At 58.6% G+C, this 20,317-nt stretch overlaps 1 protein-coding gene across 2 annotated transcripts in view; it reads right to left on the bottom strand.

Moving 5' to 3' along the window:
• Positions 1 to 375: 375 nt before the first annotated feature.
• The window catches only part of AP3D1 (adaptor related protein complex 3 subunit delta 1), a 39,663-nt gene continuing 19,721 nt past the window's right edge, over positions 376 to 20,317 (bottom strand). For both annotated transcript variants that reach the window (XM_055343370.1, XM_055343371.1), the window contains 27 exons: positions 19,648 to 19,777; positions 18,711 to 18,850; positions 18,513 to 18,586; positions 17,329 to 17,378; positions 15,963 to 16,012; positions 15,545 to 15,593; positions 14,364 to 14,509; positions 14,123 to 14,271; positions 13,822 to 14,052; positions 13,119 to 13,350; positions 12,050 to 12,195; positions 11,551 to 11,692; positions 10,430 to 10,501; positions 9,737 to 9,812; positions 9,058 to 9,260; positions 8,710 to 8,783; positions 8,422 to 8,611; positions 8,021 to 8,080; positions 7,549 to 7,665; positions 6,573 to 6,725; positions 6,176 to 6,223; positions 5,588 to 5,777; positions 5,255 to 5,343; positions 5,090 to 5,175; positions 4,468 to 4,589; positions 4,296 to 4,375; positions 376 to 1,407 (listed from right to left, as the gene is read on the bottom strand). In XM_055343370.1, the coding sequence (XP_055199345.1) occupies positions 1,312 to 1,407; positions 4,296 to 4,375; positions 4,468 to 4,589; positions 5,090 to 5,175; positions 5,255 to 5,343; positions 5,588 to 5,777; positions 6,176 to 6,223; positions 6,573 to 6,725; positions 7,549 to 7,665; positions 8,021 to 8,080; positions 8,422 to 8,611; positions 8,710 to 8,783; positions 9,058 to 9,260; positions 9,737 to 9,812; positions 10,430 to 10,501; positions 11,551 to 11,692; positions 12,050 to 12,195; positions 13,119 to 13,350; positions 13,822 to 14,052; positions 14,123 to 14,271; positions 14,364 to 14,509; positions 15,545 to 15,593; positions 15,963 to 16,012; positions 17,329 to 17,378; positions 18,513 to 18,586; positions 18,711 to 18,850; positions 19,648 to 19,777 (3,195 nt within the window). In that variant the 3' untranslated portion in view covers positions 376 to 1,311. The remainder of the gene's footprint in view (positions 1,408 to 4,295; positions 4,376 to 4,467; positions 4,590 to 5,089; positions 5,176 to 5,254; positions 5,344 to 5,587; positions 5,778 to 6,175; positions 6,224 to 6,572; positions 6,726 to 7,548; positions 7,666 to 8,020; positions 8,081 to 8,421; positions 8,612 to 8,709; positions 8,784 to 9,057; positions 9,261 to 9,736; positions 9,813 to 10,429; positions 10,502 to 11,550; positions 11,693 to 12,049; positions 12,196 to 13,118; positions 13,351 to 13,821; positions 14,053 to 14,122; positions 14,272 to 14,363; positions 14,510 to 15,544; positions 15,594 to 15,962; positions 16,013 to 17,328; positions 17,379 to 18,512; positions 18,587 to 18,710; positions 18,851 to 19,647; positions 19,778 to 20,317) is intronic.

The raw sequence follows: 20,317 nt of genomic DNA, 5'->3' as shown, positions 1-20,317 counted from the left end.
GTCCAGCTTTCCATCTCCCCACCCAGCGTTACTTGTCTCAAATTGTCTCTTGTCCACGTGTCAGTAAAGCCAGCGGAAATGTGGCAAATTAGAGCAAGTAGGACCTGCCTCCCACCATCGCCCACAAAGCCCCTCCTAGTGGGGTCCCCTGGGAAGGGAAGGCAGGGCATGCCCACCGTGCATTGCTGGTGGGCCTCCCAGAGCCCCATGGGTGGGGCTCAGGCGGCTCCCTGCTACACTGGCCAAGCTCAGGCGCCTGGACGCTGTGGGGATGACCTCACCACCACCACCTGGGGAAGGAGGGAACAGGGCTGCTCAAGGACTGTGAGGCGGTCCCCACACGCTGGCATGGGCAGGACATCCAACAGATAAACATCTGTTTTACAAGTTTATTGGATCATCTTGACACAAAATCATTACAGCAGCGTGATATGTCTCTCTCCTTTATCTGGGAATGTCGATAGCAAATCAATTCTTATATAACACATCATACAATTTTGAGGTTCTAGAATCACCGCACAGGATTCTGTAATAGATTACTCTACATGCTAAAGTGACAGTGTTCGTCAGAAGGAAGTCATGACGTCGTTGAAGACCATCACCTCTGAGGAAGTGCATCTCATGGGCGTGGCCTGAGGTCCCCATGCCCCCTCCGTGGGGTGCATTCCAGGGGCTGGGGCCACCCCAGGAGTGAGCCTTCCCAGCAGCTGCGGGCACGACGTGGAACCAACCCTGTGGAGCGTTGAGCAACAGGAAGGACTTGGAATCCCCAACAGTCCTACCACTCACCAAACAATGCTGACGGAGACACATCTCACTGAACAGAAAAAAAACTGTTAACCAAAGGGTGCAGGTTGTGCTCCGTCAGGGATGGTGACTGGACTTCCATGGCAGGTGGCAGCCCCCGTCTGACACACGAACACGTGAGTAGGACGCAGAGAACACAACAGACAGCAGCCTGCACGACCCTCTGGCCACAGCGGAGAGGGCGGAGGGAGTGTCTCTGTGGTGAGCAGGAGCCCCCAGGCAGGGTATCCGGGCGCCTCGTGGGACTCGGATGGCCTCACAGAAGCAGGACACGCCGCCCTGCACCGGCCACCGAGCGCCCGTGGCCTGGATGGCGGTGAGGCCTGATCCTCAGGCAGCCGGCCTAGCTACTGGAGCCCCCGCCGGTGGGGACTGCATCCGGGTTTCTCGCCAAAGAGAGTGCAAAGAGTCAAAGTAAAAACAACGACAGGATACATCAACGCAACATGTCACCTCGCCACGTCAACAGTGGGTGCCCTGTCCCGGCGAGGCCGCAGGCTGGGCTCAGCACATGGCCAGCGTGGCTTTCATCTCCTCCAGCAAGTTGCTCAGGAGCGTCGAGTCGCTGCATTTCCCATCGACGGATACGGACTTCTCCCCCTGGAAGAGGGAAAACCACCATGGAATTTTGAAATACGACACAAAGATATTGCCTCGTGATGGTATGTTCATCCTTTTAGTTTTTCACGAGGCTGCCTTCTGTGCTCAGAGAATTAAATGAGGGAGGGGTCCCAGGTCAGATGCGTGTCTGTCCGGAACCAGCAAGGCATGTGGGGCGGCCCGACCCTCGAACTGGAGAACCCCTATCCGGTACTGCGCGAGGCCTCAGCAGACTGTGGGAATTATGCCAAAAGCCCGTTGGGGGACCTTGAGAGGAGCATCCAGAGCCTCGAAGGTCCCGGGGAGGACCGTGGGGAAAGCAGTCTGTAAAGTCGTCTGTGAGCCACCGGGTTGGTCCCCCAGCACTGGGATATGTAGATGTCCCCCTAACGAGCACACGCACCACGGGATCATGGCCGGGCCAGCCTGGGGCTGAGCCCACACGCAGCAGCCCCGACACGCAGGAGAGAGGCTATGAAGCCTGTGCGCACGCCCTCCACAGCATGAACACAGCCCCGAGTGACTCAGCATCCAAAGACCCGGGAAAGCCCAGCTCAGCTCAGCAGGAAAGACGGCCACGGCCAGGCCACCATGAGGCAGCTGTGGGGCCATCTGGCACAGGCCCACAAGCCTACTGTGAGGATCCCCGAATGTCACTGACACAGGGAAACAGCACACCTCAGCAAAGAAACGTAAGATCTCAAGAACCACCTCCTCCATGGAAGTTTTAGATGTGAACACGTCATCCTCAACATGGAACATGCACTGGGTGAGACTGATGGCAGACAGCCACAACAGCGAAGAGAATCTGGGAACCCGGGCCGAAGGAGAGACTCACCTGGACAGAGGGTAGGGGCGGGGAGGCGGGCCGCAGACACTCTAAGAATGCAAACACACGTCCCTGTTGTTGGGATACCACAGGGACATGAGTAACCCAGTGCCAAGAAAGGACTTTTTTTTTTTTTTTTAAGATTTTATTTTATTCATGAGAGACAGAAAGAGAGAAGGGGGTGGTGGGCAGAGACACAGGCAGAGGGAGAAGCAGGCTCTATGCAGGGAACCAGACGTGGGACTCGATCCCAGGTCTCCAGGATCACGCCCTGGACCTAAGGTGGCGCTAAACCACTGAGCCACCCGGGCTGCCCTAGACTTTTTTTTTTTTTTTTAAACACTTAAGTCATCTCTACCCCTAACGCAGGGCTCAAACTCATGACCCTGAGATCAACTGAAAGCGGTGTGATTTTAAAGCACCTAGAGAAAGGTCTGTCCAGGCTAACGCGCCCACCAGAACTAGTCCTGGGGACAGGATCTTGAGCCACAGGCCTGTTCTAGAAGAGCCACCAGGAGGCAGGTGCAGATGGTTGTGGTGATCACTGGGGCTGAGGGTCTCCAGCAGCTGTCCTGTGATCCCTGACAGCAGGTCCCACGAAAGGAGGCTGAGGGGCTGGTGGGGGGCAAATGCTGAGCCCAAGACACAGGAGAGGGAGGGCAGAGGTGAACGGTAGGCACAGATGGAGAAGAAAGGAGGAGGAAACCCTAGCGTGGTCTAACCACACCCAGCCATGAGGACACATGGACTGCACCCGAAAGCACTCCCGCCAGCATGGTAAAGTCAGGCTCGAAGGTAAGGAACGCCACGTCGACACCAATCACCAGACAGCAAGAGTGGCTTTTTGGATAAAGGACTTGACAGCAGACAAAACCCCAATGGGAAGAGAGACATTTGTGGGTCAAGATGCCGTGACGCTCAGTCAACACATCTGCCAACAGACCCACAGAGCCAGCGAGACTGCCTGCAAGGGCCCAGAGGAATGGAGACCATCGCCATGCGGGGCCCAATGACAGCAACGGACTGATCCTAACCCTAACCCTGACCCTCCACGCACCCATGGAGCACCACCTGCCACAGGTGACCACGTCTGCGGCCAGAACACAAATCTCCATACTTTCAAAGACCCGAAATCAGAAGCAGCACATTCTCCAACCAGGGTGGCGTCAAGCTAGAAATCAGGAGTAGAAAACCATCGAAATGCTGGAAAACTAAACACCACAGGTCTAAGGAACCTGTGGTTCACAGAACTGGAAGCAGACATCAGAAAATGTCATGAAATGTATAGAAATACAAAAACAGAACCTATAAAAATTTGTGGGGTTCAGCTAACGTGCTACTTTGAGGGAAACGGACAGCACTAATCTCTGAGAAGAGCAGAGTCTCAGCTTCCACCTAAACCAACATACAAAAGAGTAAACAAAAAGGAAGAAAACAATCTGTATTGCTCAAAAATAGCAAAACTTCTATAAAGGTAGTTTCATTTGTTTTGAAGTAGGCTCCATACCTAGTGTGGAGCCCAGCGTGGGGCTTGATCTCGTGACCCTGAGATAGAGACCTGAGCTCGACAGTCGGAGGCCCCCAGAAACACAGCTAAGAAAAACATGCAGCTGATAAACCCGCAGCCAGGAAGACCAAGAAAAATTGGAACACACGTTGCCAACGCAGGACCGAGGGAAGACACCGCCACAGACCCGCTGATGGTGAAGAAGAGAACCAAGGACTCTACCCACGTGGATCTGCCAGCTCAGGTGGAGAGCACATGACCCCGGGTTCACCTGAGAGGACGCAGGTAAACCTGGCGGGAGGACTGGCACCGCCCCCAGCCGCCCGAGGAAAGGAGCAAGCAAGCACGGGCCCTACGCACAGTGTCTCCCAGGAGACACAGGAGGGGGCACATGCCCAACTCTGCCGAGGAGGCTGCGAGTGCCCCGAACACAGGCTCACTGGCCCTCAGCCACACGCTGGAACCCAACAACCGTCAGGGCCCGGAGGGCAAGGGCTGGCTCTGGCAGCGAGGTGGTGGGGCCAAGGGGTGCCTGTGTGGGCCGGGGCTCACCTTCTTCACCAGGAGGCAGACGTGGTGGCCCTGGATGGAGCGACTGTACATAGAGGCGCACGAGTCCACTCTCTCCACCACTGCAACGGAGGGCGTGCGGTGAGGCTGGAGCTGGGCCGCAGGGGGCAGAGGGGCAACCCCACAGGCGTACAAGCCACGTCCCACCTCTTACCAGAAAAATGGTGATGAAAACAGATCTTTGCCAGAAGGTTCTGGAAGGACATACTAATGCCATCGACTTTGATTGAGCTCATGCTCAGGTCCCCAGACTCCAGCAATTTGGCAAAGGCGTCACTGCGGGAAGGACACGGGGCAGAGAGGCTGACAACAGGCAGGCTCCCCAGCCCCGCCCCTGGGTGGCACCTGCAGCTTGAGGTCTCTGAGGGTCCCGGAGATGTCATGGGCTATCCCATGCCCCCAACACAATGCCTGTGCTGAATCCTGACCCTTGGACCTCAGAATTTGACTGTATTTTGAGACAGGGCCCTAATGGAATACAACCAGTGCCCTAAAAAGAGCAGGTCGAGGCACAGACCCACGCACAGGGAAGACCGTGTGGTAAGGCAGGGTCTACATGCCATGGAGGGGGTCACGGAGAGGACCCAGCCCTGCCGACACCCCATCACGGCCGGCCAGCCTCCGGCACTGCGAGAACCAGCATCTGCTGTCCGTGCCACCAGGTCCAAGCTGACCTGGGGCAATCACACGCCCTACGTTCTCATGCCTGAGGTCTGAGGACGTTTGCCGGCTCACGGCACAGAGTGTGAACGTAAGGGGTGTGTGTGGCCGCACACCTGTAGCACGGCGTTGTGACCAAGTACGAGGTACAGCTGAAGTGCAGCTTGAAGTCCAGCTTCTCGTGGGTGGAGCCTTCGTCATTCTGCGGGAGCAGGAGCAGAGAGTGAGCAGGAGGCAGGGGCCATCCTGTGGGCTCCCACTATCACCTCAAGCCCTGGTACCTTGGCGATGAAGGACAGGGTCCCCTTGAGCTTCTGGGCCATGACGATGCTCTGGATGGTGAACACAAACTGGGCCTCATTGGAGATGCCTGGGGAGGGGAGGAAGAGTGGGGCCTGAGTGTGGCATGGGGCGGTGCCTGGCTGTTGTCTGGCACCCTGGCAGGTGGCAGTAACGTGCGTGACCCCATGCTGGTCAGAAAGCTGGGCTCAGCCCAAGGGACACCAGGTGACAGGATGTCCCAGGACAGGGTGTCCCAGGACCGAGCAGAGAGGGTGCAGCAGGAGCCTCCGACCTCCCCCCAGCCCTTGACGTCCTGCCCATGGCCTGCACACCTGGGGGCAACTGGAAAGGCACCGGGACACCGTCATGGACGGAGGAGCCCTCTGGCCGGGCCAGCTTGGTGTTGAGTGAATCCAGCACATTGAGCTCCATGTTCTTCAAAAAGCTGCTGCTCTGATTCTCCAAAACGACGGACACGGTGACCTGGCTGTCCTTCTGCAGGCTGCCCTGGATGTCGTACGTCTGCAGGGCGAGGTCGGGGTTAGCCTGGACCCACACAAGGGGCTCGGGAGTGCCAGTGACACTCGTGCAAAGGCGGACTGCCTCTGAGAAGGGAAAGTACCCGAATCCCTACGCAAGAACACTATTCCTGTGCCGTCCATGGTTCAAGCTGCCCCTGCCCTGTCCCTGGCGGAGGCCAGCCATCACGCCAATCCCATCCCACCCACATCGCGGTCCCATGCAGCAGGAAATACCCACATGCGTCTCTCCCCCCAGAAAGGCTCCACTGAGGGAGGCTCTAGAAGCAGGAGCCCTGGGAGGGTCCACTGTCCCTGACACTCCACTGCCCTCTCCTCACAAAGAAAGGACCGCAGAGCCTACCCCGGGCCCTGGCACCCTCAAATACCCATACTACTCACCATTTTAATGTAGGAATTCTCGGCCAGGAGGCAGTAGCTGGACATGGGCTGGAAACAAAGAGAAACACTGAGCTTTGGCCAGCGAGAACCTGAGGGCAGCGGCTGCCCACAGGATAGGGCCTGTCACGACCTGCGGAGCGCTCCAGGTGGGAAACACTGGGACTGAAAGAACCAGGGGGCAAGTGCACCCCTGCGTCCTAGACCACACGAGCCTGTACCGCAGGGACTCCAGCCACAAGGCAGCGCCACCTCCCTGACGCCCAGAGCCCCCGGGGCTCCCCCACAACCCCGCGCCCAGAGGCCCCACTGCCGCGGCTCCTAGACTCGGGTGTCCCCCTGTGTCGAGGCCTTGGCGGGCTGCGGGGGCCCCTCGGGAGGCGAGTGAAGTACCCCTCACCGGGAGGGGCTCCTCATCAAGCGCGCCATCGCCATTCTCGACAGGCTCTGCTGCCTCGTCGCCGGGAGGCTTTTTCTTCTTGGATTTCTTCTTGTCTTTAGTTCTCTCCTCCTTCTCCTTCTTGTGCTTCTTCTTCTTATGCTTGGAAGATTTCTAGAACAAAACACATAGGTCACGGTCAGCTCTCAATCTCCTCCCACCGGTGGGGCCCCTGAGGAACGCCACACGCTGTGGCTCTCAGGCCACGCTCCCATGTGTCACAGGGGTTGAGGCGTGGATCAGTGGGCCGCACTAAGGAGCACATGTGATGGAGCGGACAGAGCGGCAGGCCCCAGGTTCCCGGGGAAGGGGCGAGGACCTGGGACCCACTGCTCAGTGAGACAGTCCCTGCCTACAGGTTACACCCCCGGGGAGGCCAGCAGGACGCCCGACACCAGCTCCTCACTGTGCTCCCAAGACAGATGAGAACACACATTCACAGGGGCACAATTCCCAACAAATGAAAGGCGGAAACCTCAGTGGGTACGCAGATAGACGAGCGAGGGCCCCCACATGCCGCCCCAGGGTCTGACCCCGAGCCCAGGATGCCCAGGGAGGGAACTAGACACAGGAGGCCCCACGGTGTGTGAGTCCACATATGTGAGATGTCCAGAACAGGCTCCATAGACGGGGACAGGGCTCGTGGGGGCGACAACTTATAGAGATGGGGTTTCCTTTGGGCTAATAGAATGTTCTAGAAAGAGAGAACGGCTGCACAACCCTGTGGATATACTCCATGGCACTGAATCACATACCTTAAAAGATAAATTTCACAGCATGCGAGTAATACCAGCGCTATCATGAAAACTAAAAGCCCAGAAGCACACCAACAGGATGCCTCCCCGAAGGCCCTGAGGACCTCCACGCATCGCAGTCAGGCAGCAAGCAATAACTCTCCCCACAGTCCACTCAGGACACCCAGGGTAGGCATCCTCACCTTCTCAGGGTCCCGCTCATTGTCCTCATCATCTTCCTCGTCACCCTGCTCCTCTCTCTGGGGTTCCTCATCCTCTTCCTTGGGGGCAGCGATGATAGCATTCACTCCAGGCTCTTCCTGCAGGGAGCCGGGTGCTGGGGCTCGAGGGGGAAGCCAGGGCCCAGGCTAGGGTGTCCTCCACCCCCACCACATCTTGACCCCATCTGCGTCAGCACACCAGGCATTTGGTCAGCAGGAGCGCATGGCCACCAGAAAGCGCAGGCAGCTGGCAGAGGCCTGAGCCAGGCTGGAGCTCTGGGGGCTGTTCCTGCAGCCACTGACTGCGCCAGACTTCAGGCAAGGGACCAGGCTGGCCCAAATCTGTGCAGGGGTGCCCCACGCCCACACAACCCTGCGGAGGGCAGAGCCAGAGGAGGTGTCCCTGGACGCCTCGGAGAGGCACATGCATCACGGCTGCCCCCTGGGCTCTTACCGGGGCCGGGGCTGCAGCAGGCAGCGGCGTGGTAGACAGCCAGAAATCCAAGTCCTCACCCTGAAACCACAGGAAGACAGACCTTTGGCTTATACAGCAGAACAGGCTGCAGAGCATGGCAGGGGTCAACCCCGACCAGACAGGGCGGCTTCAGCTCCATGGGACCCCAACACACAGGGAGCTGACCACAATGTCAGGTCTGGAGGCTGCGGAGGTGCTTCTATCACCGCCAGGAGAACAAGCAGCCCCAGGCGTCCCAACGCCAGGCCGTGAGAAAGCAGCACGACCCACAGATACTTCTCTAAACCTGCAACCCTTCCCCTGGTGTGACCACATGGGTGGACATGTGCAGACACGGAGGGACGTGTAGCTCAGCATGGGGGGTTGTGGGGCCCACCTACCTCCTTCTCCACCCTCGCCTCCTTCCCCTTCTCCTTCTTCTCTCGCTCCTTTTCTCTGTGCTTTTTATCTTTCTTCTTGGGCTTCTTGACCTTCTTTTCCAAGACAGGGACGTCCTCCTTCTCAGGAGACTTGGAGGTCTCCGCGTTCCTGTGTTTCTGGACAGGCAGCTTCTCGCTGTCAGCTAGAGGCCTGGGGGCAGGGTGGGTGGGTCACAGAGTGTGGTGACGGGGACTTGGAGAAGACGGGGACTTGGAGAACAAGGGCAGCCCCGGGCTGCCCCCACTTACTTGTCCAGGTCGATGTCCAGGGCCCTGTAGGGGTCGTTGGGGTCTTTGTCGTCCTCATCACTAGGGAGAGCGTTCTGAAGGAAGAAAGGAAAACCATCCAGTCTGCCTAGTCCCGAGCCTGGTGGGTCCGTGGAGCCCCACACCCCCTTCTCAGAAATGGACAGCGAGGCCCACACCCATGAGGGGAGCTCATCTGGGGCAGACAGTGAGGTCGGGATGCACCAGGGTCTCCGGCTGACAGCTCGAGACCCTGCTCTGCAGCCTGGTACACAGCGAGTGCTGGCTGCAAGCCTCCCCGGGCCATAGAAGAAGCAGAAGCGGGAGGACGGGAAGGCCCAACAGGCTGACCTCAGGCATCTCCTCGGTGACGATGTCCACCTGCTGCGCTGGGGCCAGGTCATCGTCGCTCTCTGTGTGCAGGGAGCCGTGGCGCCGAGGCTTGCCCTTCTTGTCCTTGTCCTTCTTCTTCTTTCTCTTCTTGTCCCTCTCCAGCCTCTGGCGGTGCCTCCGCTCCTCCTCTAGCTTCACGTACTGGTCCGACATGGGCATCCCTGCGGGTGTGCACATGACCCAGTGCTTGGCCGCTGCCCTAATAGCCAGGTGGGGGCGGGTGGCCCCCAAGACTCAGCAGGAAGGGGGCCCCACAGCCCTCTGTGGTCTATGCTGGAGGGAGGTGAGGAATCGTGTAGGCACCACCCCTCTGGCTGCTTGGAGGCAGAGGCTTTCAGAATGCTGACGTGCAGGCCCAGGGCAGCAGGGACACGTGGGGAGCTAGGGCTTGGGGAAAAAATGAGGTGGCAACAGTGCAAAGACACTTGGGTCCTTGACTTGTGCCTCCTGTCCAGCCCCCAAGCTGGGACCTGCCCTAGCCAAGGAGGCAGCATGGGGTGCAGCAGAGAGCTAGCATGCCAAGCTGGAGGCTTTCAAGGTTGGCCCATGACAGCATCTGGGACCTGAACTCAGCTCCCACTGCCCTCGCTGATGGGAACTCCTGGGGCGGGCTTATGCTGCCCATGCAAACACTTGCCTGGCACCTTCAGGGGCACCGAGAGGTCTATCTGCACCACAGGTATATGTTCCACCCCAGGCATGTCCTGGTACCGCTGGAGAAGTAAGCATCAGGGCGTTACTGGACAGAACAGGTGGGACAGACAGGGATGCCTGAGCAGGGGCTGCAGCCCAGCACAAAAGAGGCAGACGGCCTGGGGCCTTGTGGCTCCAATAGGGCATGGTGGGGAGAGTGGCTGGCTAGACTGGGAGACTGGCCTATGTAAATGAGCCCAAGCCAGATATAAGGCCTGTACCTAACGAGTACTTAGCGCCCACCAGGATGGCCAGAGTCAGAAAACCAGATGTTGCAGGAGTGGTGGGGGCCATCTGTGGCCCCTGAGAAGGCTGAGCAGAGTCACGAGGTTACCTGGCAATCCCAAAGGAGGGAACCAAGAGACTACTCATGTGCAGCCGGGTCTACCTGGGGGGCACCCAGTGGGTGAAGGATGTGGACGAAGGCAGTGGGTACCACCTGTGTTATGATCTAAACGCTGCCTTCACTCGGTGTCGTAGGCAGGACCCTCCTGGCAGTTGGGTCACATGGATCTACTGTGACAATGAAGTGCCACCCTGCAGAGGATACCCCTGCTGTCTTTCTGAGTGTGGACGGGGCTCTTATGAGGCTATGGGAGAGGAAATGTTTACCAGGACGACTTGGAACCAGCCTTACCTTCTGGGGGGACGGGGAACTTTTGATGTAAAATGGGTTGTTGGCCTGTTCCTGCTTCCGAGCTTCTCGACGCTGCAGGGACAGGAGTCAAGACACATGTCAGTGACTACATACAGGTGGAACACATCCCCTCCTTTCTGGGCGTGGGCTACCTCCATGTTCCCGGCCTCAGGCAGGCCTGGGAAGCCACAGAACTTTACTGTTGACCCTTAGCCAATAGGAAGACCACAGCAGGGATCCCTGGGTGGCGCACCGGTTTGGCGCCTGCCTTTGGCCCGGGGCGCGATCCTGGAGACCCAGGATCGAATCCCACATCGGGCTCCCGGTGCATGGAGCCTGCTTCTCCCTCTGCCTATGTCTCTGCGCCTCCCTCTCTCGCAGGAGGACTGAGGTCAGGAAGGAGCTCAGGAGGTGGAGATGACCAGCTCTGTTTCAAGAATGGGAGTTCAGAGAGGCTGGGTGAGCTATTTGAGGCCACTCAGCTCCAAAGAAGAGCTGAGGGATCCCTGGGTGGCGCAGCGGTTTGGCACCTGCCTTTGGCCCAGGGGGCGATCTGGAGACTCCGGATTGAGTCCCACGTCAGGCTCCCGGTGCATGGAGCCTGCTTCTCCCTCTGCCTGTGTCTCTGCCTCTCTCTCTCTGTGTGTGTGACTATCATAAAAAAAAAAAAAATAAAAAAAAAATAAAAAAAATTAAAAAAAAAAATAAAAAAAAAACAAAGAAGAGCTGAGCTAGGAGTCAGATCACATTGCCTAAAGGTTCAGCTTGCAGAGGAGTGGGACAAGGGCAGGACAGGTCATGAGGAGGGGAGGGGCTCCTGGAGGGAGCCAGACATGGTGCGGTGGCGAGCTGGGGGGCCGCAGTTTCTTTGTTCTTTTCCAGGCCATCTCCACATTGCATGTTGTAAATCCCTCACCCAAGAGGAAAGGAGCAAAGCCCCCATGCCTCTCTCTGAGGAGCTCTGGCCTCAAGAGACGCTACTACCCATTTCAACAAACCCCAGTCTTCAGAAGGTAGCTCAGTGCTGCCCAGAGGACAATACGACTGTGTAGTCACTTGTGCTCTGAGTGAGGCCATCTGCCCCTGCGAATGAACCCCTGCCTCCATGGGTCAGTGCTCACCCGGGCCAGCTCCTCCTCATCCGCCTCAGGCTGCCGCTGCTTGGCCTGGCGCTGCTCCTCATCGTGGAAGATGGCCTTGGGCTTCTCGTCCTCAGACTCACTGTCTGAGGGTGGCTCATTGATCCAAGCATCCAGGTCTAGGCTACAAGACACAGTGAGGTCACAAGGCAGCTCCAGGCTGTGCGCCTGGCCCTGGACACTCAAAGCAGCATGTGCATCAGGAACACCCCGACCTCTTGGAAACAAGGACACGAAGACTAGGCCACTACTTGAAATCACAGCCATCCCAGTTCGTCTAGGGGCCCCCGGCGCAGGGCTGGCCCTCATGATCCCTGTGTGTCCTGAGGATCCTGTGCAGGCTCACAAGGCCCCAAAGTTTGCAGGCAAGGGCTGCCTCTATCCACTTCCCAGCCACTGGGACAGAGACACCAGTGAACGCCCTGCTGCAGTTCCCTCCTGCCACCCCGGCCCACACCCTCTGATGGGCTGTGCAGCTCACCCTTCAGGAACTGGAACTTTCTTCTGTGCCTTGGGAGCCACCGGGTTCAGCTCCCCAGCGAAAAGGGCACTCACTTCTTCAGCCACTGGCACGTCCTTAGCCTGAAGCTTCTGGATGTGCTTGACTAGCTGCAATATGCAGGACGCCTGAGGGGACCACAGAGGAGTCACAAAGGGTCAGAGAGAACTGGTCCTGAAGGCCACTGAGCGCCAAAGCTAACTGCTCAGACCTTGTGGATGCCCAGCCCAGAGAAAGCGAGCATGGCTGCCCCTTGCCCAAGCCGTACTGAGAATGTCTGGAAAGCTCGGAGAAGCCATGGGCTTCGTGGAAGCATGTGCCGAGGAAGAAACCAGCCCCAGCCTCTGTGTCAGTCTGCAAGAGGCTGAGGAGGGAAACAGGCCCACAGATGAGACAGCGTCACGAGCAGAGAGCACGGTTGTCCAAGAAAAGCCCTTGAACAGGCGGTGAGGCCCCAAGTGACTTGCAGCGCCTCCTTCCAGGAGACACCCGGGCGCCTCACAGCGGCTGGTCCTCTGTAGGCTCTGACTTGGGATTCTACTGGAGTGTGGCTCCCAGATGGATGCATGGGGACCACGGCCACCAGCTGGGCTCATGTCCTGCCGCTGCCCTCAACCACAGCGCACCTGGACCCAAGTGGCATTCAATGCTGACGTGCAGTTTGGGTAACCACAAGCCCCATGTAGCCCACAGGCCATCAGAAGCAGCCTGGCCGTGGATGCCTACACTGCCACCCTGAACTCCCACCCAGAAACCTTCTGCCAACTAGATGCTTCCCCCGAAGACCAATGACGCACTGTCAGAGCGTCTCCCACTTGTTCATCCTCTCGTCACCCACCCCCCTCCCTGGCCTCTACCTGCGGACCACTACCCACAGCCTCCCCGACCACGGGGGCCCAGACCTGCTCACATCCCCAGGCTGAGGCGGAGCCCTGGAAAACAGAGTTCTGCACCTTGCTCTTGGGAAAAGGCAAAGCTGGCCGCCGTTGGGAAGACACAAACACAATATGTGGGCTCTTCCAGAGATGGGAGCCCCCGGAGAAACACTGACCCGCTCCTGGACCTCCAGGTCCGCACTCTGTACAAACTGGGGCAGCCGGTCCACCATGAGCTGTGTGACTTCCTGGGCCGCCTCTGGCTCCGCGGCCTGCTCCTTCTGCTGCAGGATGGACGCATACAGCTTGACTACATTCTGCACATACACGGCCTGGATGTGGCCGGGCAGGGTAGTGACTTTGGGCCGCAACATGGCCTCGAGGGTCTGATGGGGTTCCTGCAGGTGCCTGCAGACAAGGAGGGCCTGATGAGCATGCCACCCCTGTGGCTGCCAGCCCTGCGGGCGCCCCGCTACAGGGGTCTCGTGCACACACTCCCCCCATCCAGGAGAGAAGAAAAAGAACTCTAAGGAAATTAGACAAAGGAACAACCACAAAGTACCCGTAGGAAAAAATGATTAAGAGCAAGCAAAACCAAAACTGACAGCACAATTAGAGTGATGGAGCTTCCCTGGCTGCAATAGGCAAGGAAAAGACAAGACTTGGGTTATGACACAGCCATCCTGGGCCACACTGTGACCAGCTTCTCGCTTGTTCTCTCGGTGGAAAACGTGTGCTTAAAGCAGCTCTTTCAGCAGAGAGAAAGCCCCAGGAAGGAGAGACTGGGGCAGCTGCCAGGGGACCGGGGACACAGGTCTGCTGGCACCCCTCTCGCTCCAGGGAGCACAGGTGGCCCCTAGCACCACTTGCACGACTCACTCGGAGAACTCCCCGCAGATCCAGGCGGCTGCATAGAGCACCTCGCAGATGCCATTGCGCTGGGTGCTGCTGGCCACCAGATGGGCGCTGTCGAGCAGCGCAGACATCTGCGACACTGCAAACTTCCGGATGGCCTTGACGCGGATGGCCACGTCCAGCATTTGCGCAGCGATGAGGTGGCCGTGGCGGGTGCCCTCCAGCCGGGTCAGCTCCACCAGGACGCTGATGTACCTGCAGAAGGGAGCCTTTGAGGAGTGCCCCTGGCGCCAGCCCCCGCCCCCCCGGGCTGTGGGGCACGGACCACTGGAAGTTGGTGATGTGCTGGTAGTTGCACTGGCTGCAAATGTCGATGATCTTCGTGAGCAGCTCGTCGCGGTAGGTCGTGCCCTCGGCCTTGTCCACATGGCTCATCAGCTTCTTGACAATCTCCACCAAGTTCTTCTTGGACACCTGGGGGGTGGGGGGTGAGGAGAAGGGGGCTGCTGAGGGAGGGGCCAGACCAAGCTGGGACAGGGCACGCAGGCCTGGGGCGGGGCACACACCATTCCGTACAAGAGGTCGAGGGCCCGTAGGCGGATGGACTCGTCCTTGTCATCCAGACACTGTAGGACGAGGTCCTTGTGGGCCTGCACAGACTTGGGGTGTGTTCTCAGGATCTTGGACATGGCCAGCAGGCCCAGGTACTTCACTGCAGAGATGGCGAGATGCAGTTAACCTGGATGCGCCCTCACGTGCTTCAGGGCCTGCACAGAAAGAGCGAGGCCGGGTCTGCAGCCCGGGCCCGACAACCTAGACTCGGTCAGAACCAGCTGCATGCGGGCCCCCAGGGGTCCTAAGCGGCACGATGGGTGCTGGGAGAGAAGTTCCAGGCCCTGCACGCCCAGGGACCTCACACATACCAGGTGCGACTGCCCTCAAGCAACCCAAACACACAACCCTCTGAAACTACAGTGATGAACTGCAGGCCACGGACCAGGTCTGACTCGAAGCCCGTTTCTGTGAACACCACTGGCACAGGCACACGGCCGTGTCCACCGCTGGCACAGTGGCAGACGATGCAGGGTCGGCAAAGCTGAGAAAAGTTACTATCTGGCCTCACACAGCACAGGCGTGGAAGCCCCTGCACCAAACAAAAATGCAGAGTCCTCAGCAGCCCCTGCCACTCCTGCCTGGGGGCATGTGACTGGCTAGACCCCTGCAGGTGAGCCAGCAAGGTGCACCAGGGTTAAACTCTTTTGGAGAAGTGCCAGGATTGCCAGGAGCTAGAGCTAAAGCACCCTGTCAATCCCAGGAAACCGCGGGCACTCCCACGGGACCAAGTGCTCACAGGAGACCCTGGAGGAGCGGCACCGGCAGCTCCAGGCCACACCCAGAGGCTTGCTACTGACCTCCCTGAGCCCCGTGCTGGAACTGGGGCTTGGAGGAGCCACGTCTTGCTCAAGGACCTTGCCCAGGGCCCACCTTTCCAGCTGGCCCTACCCGCTGAGTCCCACTCCAAGACGGCAGCAGGGATGCCCCGCACGCACGAGGAGAGTGGGTGCAGGGGCCATAGCTAGGCCACCAAAGGCTGGTGTCTTTAAAACACTCCTGAAGCTCGAGTATCAGCCTGCACACGCCAGGCCGCACAGCTCACCACCACAAGCACCTGCTCTCCTAGAGCTCAAGGACTCCAGGGCTACAGAGGCGCAGGACCTACGGGTGTGCAGAGGGAGGAGGGACTCACAGTTTTGATCAGAGTCTTCTATCAATATCCTCAATTTCTGAACACAGAGCTGCAAAGGGGAAGGTGACACTAGTCATGCCTTCTGAGACAATACTGAAGTCAGTGACCCCAGGCCCGCCTCACACCCTGATCCAGCCCAGGGTCCCTGGGACCAGGCAGGGACAGAGGATACCAGGCCCCACTCCGCAAAGCACCCAGCACGATGGCTGCCTGCAACCACCAACAGGGACACACGCTTGTGGAATGTCCCCCAAAGCACACAATGACATGTCAGTAACTTCTGGGGCACTAACATTTGTGTCCCCCCCACCCCCCGGCTTGTCAACTCCATAGACACAAGCTGGCCAGGGCCCAGAGCAGGGTGCCACGTGTGAGTGATGGCTGCAGGGTGGACCACCACATGCACGCAAGGACATACCTGGATGCTAGCGCTGTGGTTAGGCATGCCAGAGGACAGGGAGATGAGCACTGAAACAGAAAACCTGGCCTCAGGAAGTCCCCACACCTCACCAGGCGTGCAGAGGCTCACTCACTCGGGGCCAGCAGCCAGAAACACCGCACACCGGGAGCTGTCGGGCTGACTGCTCTCCTGAGAGGCTGGCTGACCAGACAGCATCTGGCTGCTGAGCACAGACCAAAGCCCCAAAGCAGGCACCCCTGTCCAGGGCAGTCCCACAGAACCCGCGCCAACCCTACCTGCCTGGCTCTTCCACCCCCCCAAGGCCCACCAAACAGGCATTGCCAGGCCTGCTGCCTTGCCCTATGCCCCCAAACCCCCTGTCCATCACCAAGCACAGCACTGATCCTGCTGCACCCGTTTCCCCACCGACCACTGCAGACACAGAGACTCATTCTCCAATTTCTGCATTTGCTGCCTCTGGGCACTCGCCTGCCCCAAATGCCCACCCTTCCTCTCCACTGTGCCACTGAGCCTCCGTGCCCACACAGCTGTCACCGTGGAGTGTGGACCCTGGCTGGTTTCCTGTGAACTGTGGAACTTCAAGTCCCCACAGGGCCTTGAGGAAGGACTGTAAGGCTGGCTTCCCAACTTTGGGCAGATAGGCGGGGACCGAGGAGGTAAACCCCGTGGGCCATGACTCTGGTTCAAACCAATCACATGGGCAGTCAGGCTCGTCAAGTGTGTGAAACACATCAGCCCTTGGTGGGAGACTGACTCAAACTTAGTGGGATTCCAGGGAGACTTTGAGGAGCGCCTCCTGGTCCCAGCTCGTGAAACCTTTTCGTAGTAGGTTCCTGCGCTTAAGAATCCACGGGGGGGGATCCCTGGGTGGCGCAGCGGTTTGGCGCCTGCCTTTGGCCCGGGGTGTGATCCTGGAGACCTGGGATCGAGTCCCATGTCGGGCTCCCGGTGTGTGGAGCCTGCTTCTCCATCTGCCTGTGTCTCTGCCTCTCTCTCTCTCTCTGTGACTATCATAAATAAATAAAAAAAATTTAAAAAAAAAAAAAAAAAAGAATCCACGGGGGGAGGGCACGGTGCCTGAGATTTGCTCTAAAATCCTCAGGGAAAATGGTCTTGCTGGCAGGGGAACGAGTGGCCGAGAGCAGCAGGACTCAGCACTGGGGCCAGGGGGCTCTGGGGGCAGATGTGCCACGAGCCATCCACACCTCCCAAGGGGCTCCAGACGAGGGTGGCAGGGACGGGGGCAAAGAAAGTTGGGATCCTCCCTGCACCACGGGGCCCCACCTCGACGCCCAGGTGGGAGTGGGGAGGGCCTTCCACGTGCCACAGCCGCCCACTGTAGACCCGGTGGCCAGCCCCTCACCTGCGATGACGGTGTTCACACACTCGTAGAGAAGGGACATGGCAGACGTGCTGGAGGAGGAATAAGAGCAGAGGCGTGAGAACCAGAACGCCTGAGGAATGCAGGGAAAGCACATGCCTGCTGGCCCCCCTGTACGCCGCTGTCACCCAGGTCCACAGCACTCCCCAAGGGACACAAGTCTCCCTAACTGCCAACGGTGGTTTCTGATGCTCCCACCAGTGGAGCCTATTCCTGGAACCTTTCCATCTTGTGATGCCCATGAAGAAAAACTTCACTAAACGTCTGTCCCAACCCAGGACCTCAGCACCTAGCTCCACCTTGGGGGCTGGGCGGGGGCAGGGGGCAGTAAGACGTGGCCACACACAGGCAAGAGAAGTCCATGGCTGCAGTGCCACTCTCAGGGGATGTGGCGAGCATGGCCAGGGCGACAACTGAGGGCGGGCACCAGGTGCATCTACTCCATTCCTACCTCCTCACTGGTGACACTCTGGATCCCAAGTCACTTAAACCCGAGTGTGGTGCTGCCACATGTCCCAGAGAAGCGGGACCATTAGCCCATCCACATCCATGGTCACAAGACTGAGGGCCTCCTGCTAGTTCCTCTGAAAACCTCAGGGCCACACCATACCCGCAGTGCTGGGGGACATTTAAAACCAACAACATCTCAGGCCCAAGCGCCAGTTCTACCCAATTACCTTTCACTGTCTGATCTGCTTGTAAGCCCAGGGACGGAGGCTGGGGCCTCACGCAGGGCACATAGCTCCAGGTCTGATGTGGCCTCGGGCCCCAGCTCGCCCTTGTGCCACCTGCCACCAAGCTCCCAAGTTTAAGTGCAGGCCCCTGGAGCCATGTGGGAGCTCTTGCAACGCTCCAGAACCGACAAGTAACACACGGCTATAGCTCTTGCAGCAGACAACCTACGTCTATTCATGAGCTAGAGGATAACCGCGGGCTCTCTTCGCTCTTACTGTTGCGGTTTCCAAAGCTGATTCCCAGGGAAAGGACAGACCAGCCCCCAGTGTCCTACGAGGGCCAGCGGGTGCCCCAGCAGCACAGCTCCTTCCCTGGAGCAAAATCACATGGCGGGTGTTTGCTTCCTGACCCTGAGACTCTCCCCAGGGTCCAGAAGAAATGCAGGCCTGCGCACGCCAGATGGTGCGGTTGCGCGGGGGCCAAGTGCTCACCTGTGGATCAGGTTGGTGAGAGGTTCAATCAGCTTCTTGCCCAACCTTGGCTCCAAAGGGGTCAGAGCACCAAACTAGGGACAAGAGAGGCCAGTGGGTCCCTGGGGGCAGGAACAACACTGACTCCAACCCCCCACCCACGTACGCTCAGGGCGTTCCCACACGGTGAGAAAAGGGAAGGATGGGAGGGCTACTTGCCAGTTTGATAATTTTAATGAGGACCCAGTTGTTGGTTGAGGAGGTCATCAGCTTGAAGAACAGTGGGGCGAGGGAAAGGTAGTTTTTGGGGTTACGCCTGGCCAGCTCACAGATGACATTGACCGCTGCTGATTGCACCCCTTTGAAGTTAAGGGGAGACCACGTCATCAGTAAGAGCATCATCGATATGAGGGCTGCACCCTTATCCGGGAGGGTCCTCCTCAGTTGGCTAGTCACCCCAAGTGCAGGGACCTCTGCTTTGTGCCTGCACCATGCCCATCGCCTGGGGTGGCTCAAGCACCAACCAGGAGTTGCCTGAGTCTGGGGCTGGCCCCCTGCAGGATCAAAGTCACTCTGGTGCAGGGCACCCCCCACCTGCCACCTTGGCTCCTACTTCCCCTATCAGAACTTTCCATACTCTGTCATTCTCCCTGATACAAGGCAGGTTCCACCGGAACAAGCTGGACCTTGCCTCCTGTTTAGAGAACCTGTCTGATGTGTGCTCACTCCAGAGAGTCCTTGACGAGAGAAGGATTTACAGAGAACAGGTAGAAAGCTGGCATGAGCCCTGTGGTGTGGGACTTAAATCAAGGTGTCAGAATAAAGCCGTGAATGCTAACGTGTGGACAGCCAGCTAGGCAGCCTGGCACAGTTGTGTGGATGCTGGGTGTCTACTGCCTGGCAGCAAGGGGCCTGATGTCTACATCCCACACCAACAAATGGGACCAGGTTCCTTGGAGAAATGGCGGTGGCGTCTGGGGCCAGAGCAGGGAAAGCAGAAGGCAAACCTGGCATCTCATGGAGCCAGGAAGTAAGGAGATGCCATCTGGTGGGATGCCAGGACGGAAGGCCCAGGACCTAGTGCCCCTCAACTCCTTCCTTGCAACCCCCTCCACCAGGCCTACAGCCCCCGCTGTCCCATCATAAATCAACCAACCAGGGTCAGGGTCCTCCAGCTTCTCTTTCAGGCGGGGGAAAGCAGGGCGCAGCGACTCGGGGTATTTCAGGAACACCTTGTACATGATCAGCACAGCCTTCTTCCGGATGTATGGCTTGGTGTGTGACATCTGCAGGAGCAGAGGGCCGGTCAGCTCCCCTCCACACTCCTGCTGTTCCCTCCCCTCCCCCACCACCCAGGTCTTTCCGTCTCCCCTAGCCACGCCTCACCCCCCCCATACCCACCCCGGTCTCCCCTCTGTCACCTGGAGGGAAACCCTCTCTCCAGCTCAACTGGTGTCAGGCCTGCACACCTGCTTCACTGCCCCAAGCACAGGGATCATAAAACAGGATCTTGGACGGAACTGACACCAGCTTCCCTATGTCCGTGACCTCAGACCTGCCCTGCAGAGGCCAAGGCCCTTTCTCAGACTCACGTGAACCCAATGAAGGACAGAGAGGGAGGGAGGGGACCCTAATTGGAAAAAAGAGGCTCTGCTAGTCAATGCTGGCCTGACTCCTCTGGCTGCAAAGGCCTGTCCCCCAAGTAGGATGCCAAGAGCTGCCCAGGCCTCCCCCACCTCTACATGGGACTGTCCTGGAGCCCTTGTCCTTTTGGAACTTTTCTCTGGCCAGGAAGGCCTCTTGCCCTCAGGGGGGCGCACTTATCA

Source organism: Nyctereutes procyonoides, unplaced genomic scaffold (genome assembly GCF_905146905.1).
Source record: "Nyctereutes procyonoides isolate TBG_1078 unplaced genomic scaffold, NYPRO_anot_genome, whole genome shotgun sequence".
Taxonomy (NCBI): domain Eukaryota; kingdom Metazoa; phylum Chordata; class Mammalia; order Carnivora; family Canidae; genus Nyctereutes; species Nyctereutes procyonoides.
This window is presented reverse-complemented; position numbering and strand designations above follow the sequence as displayed.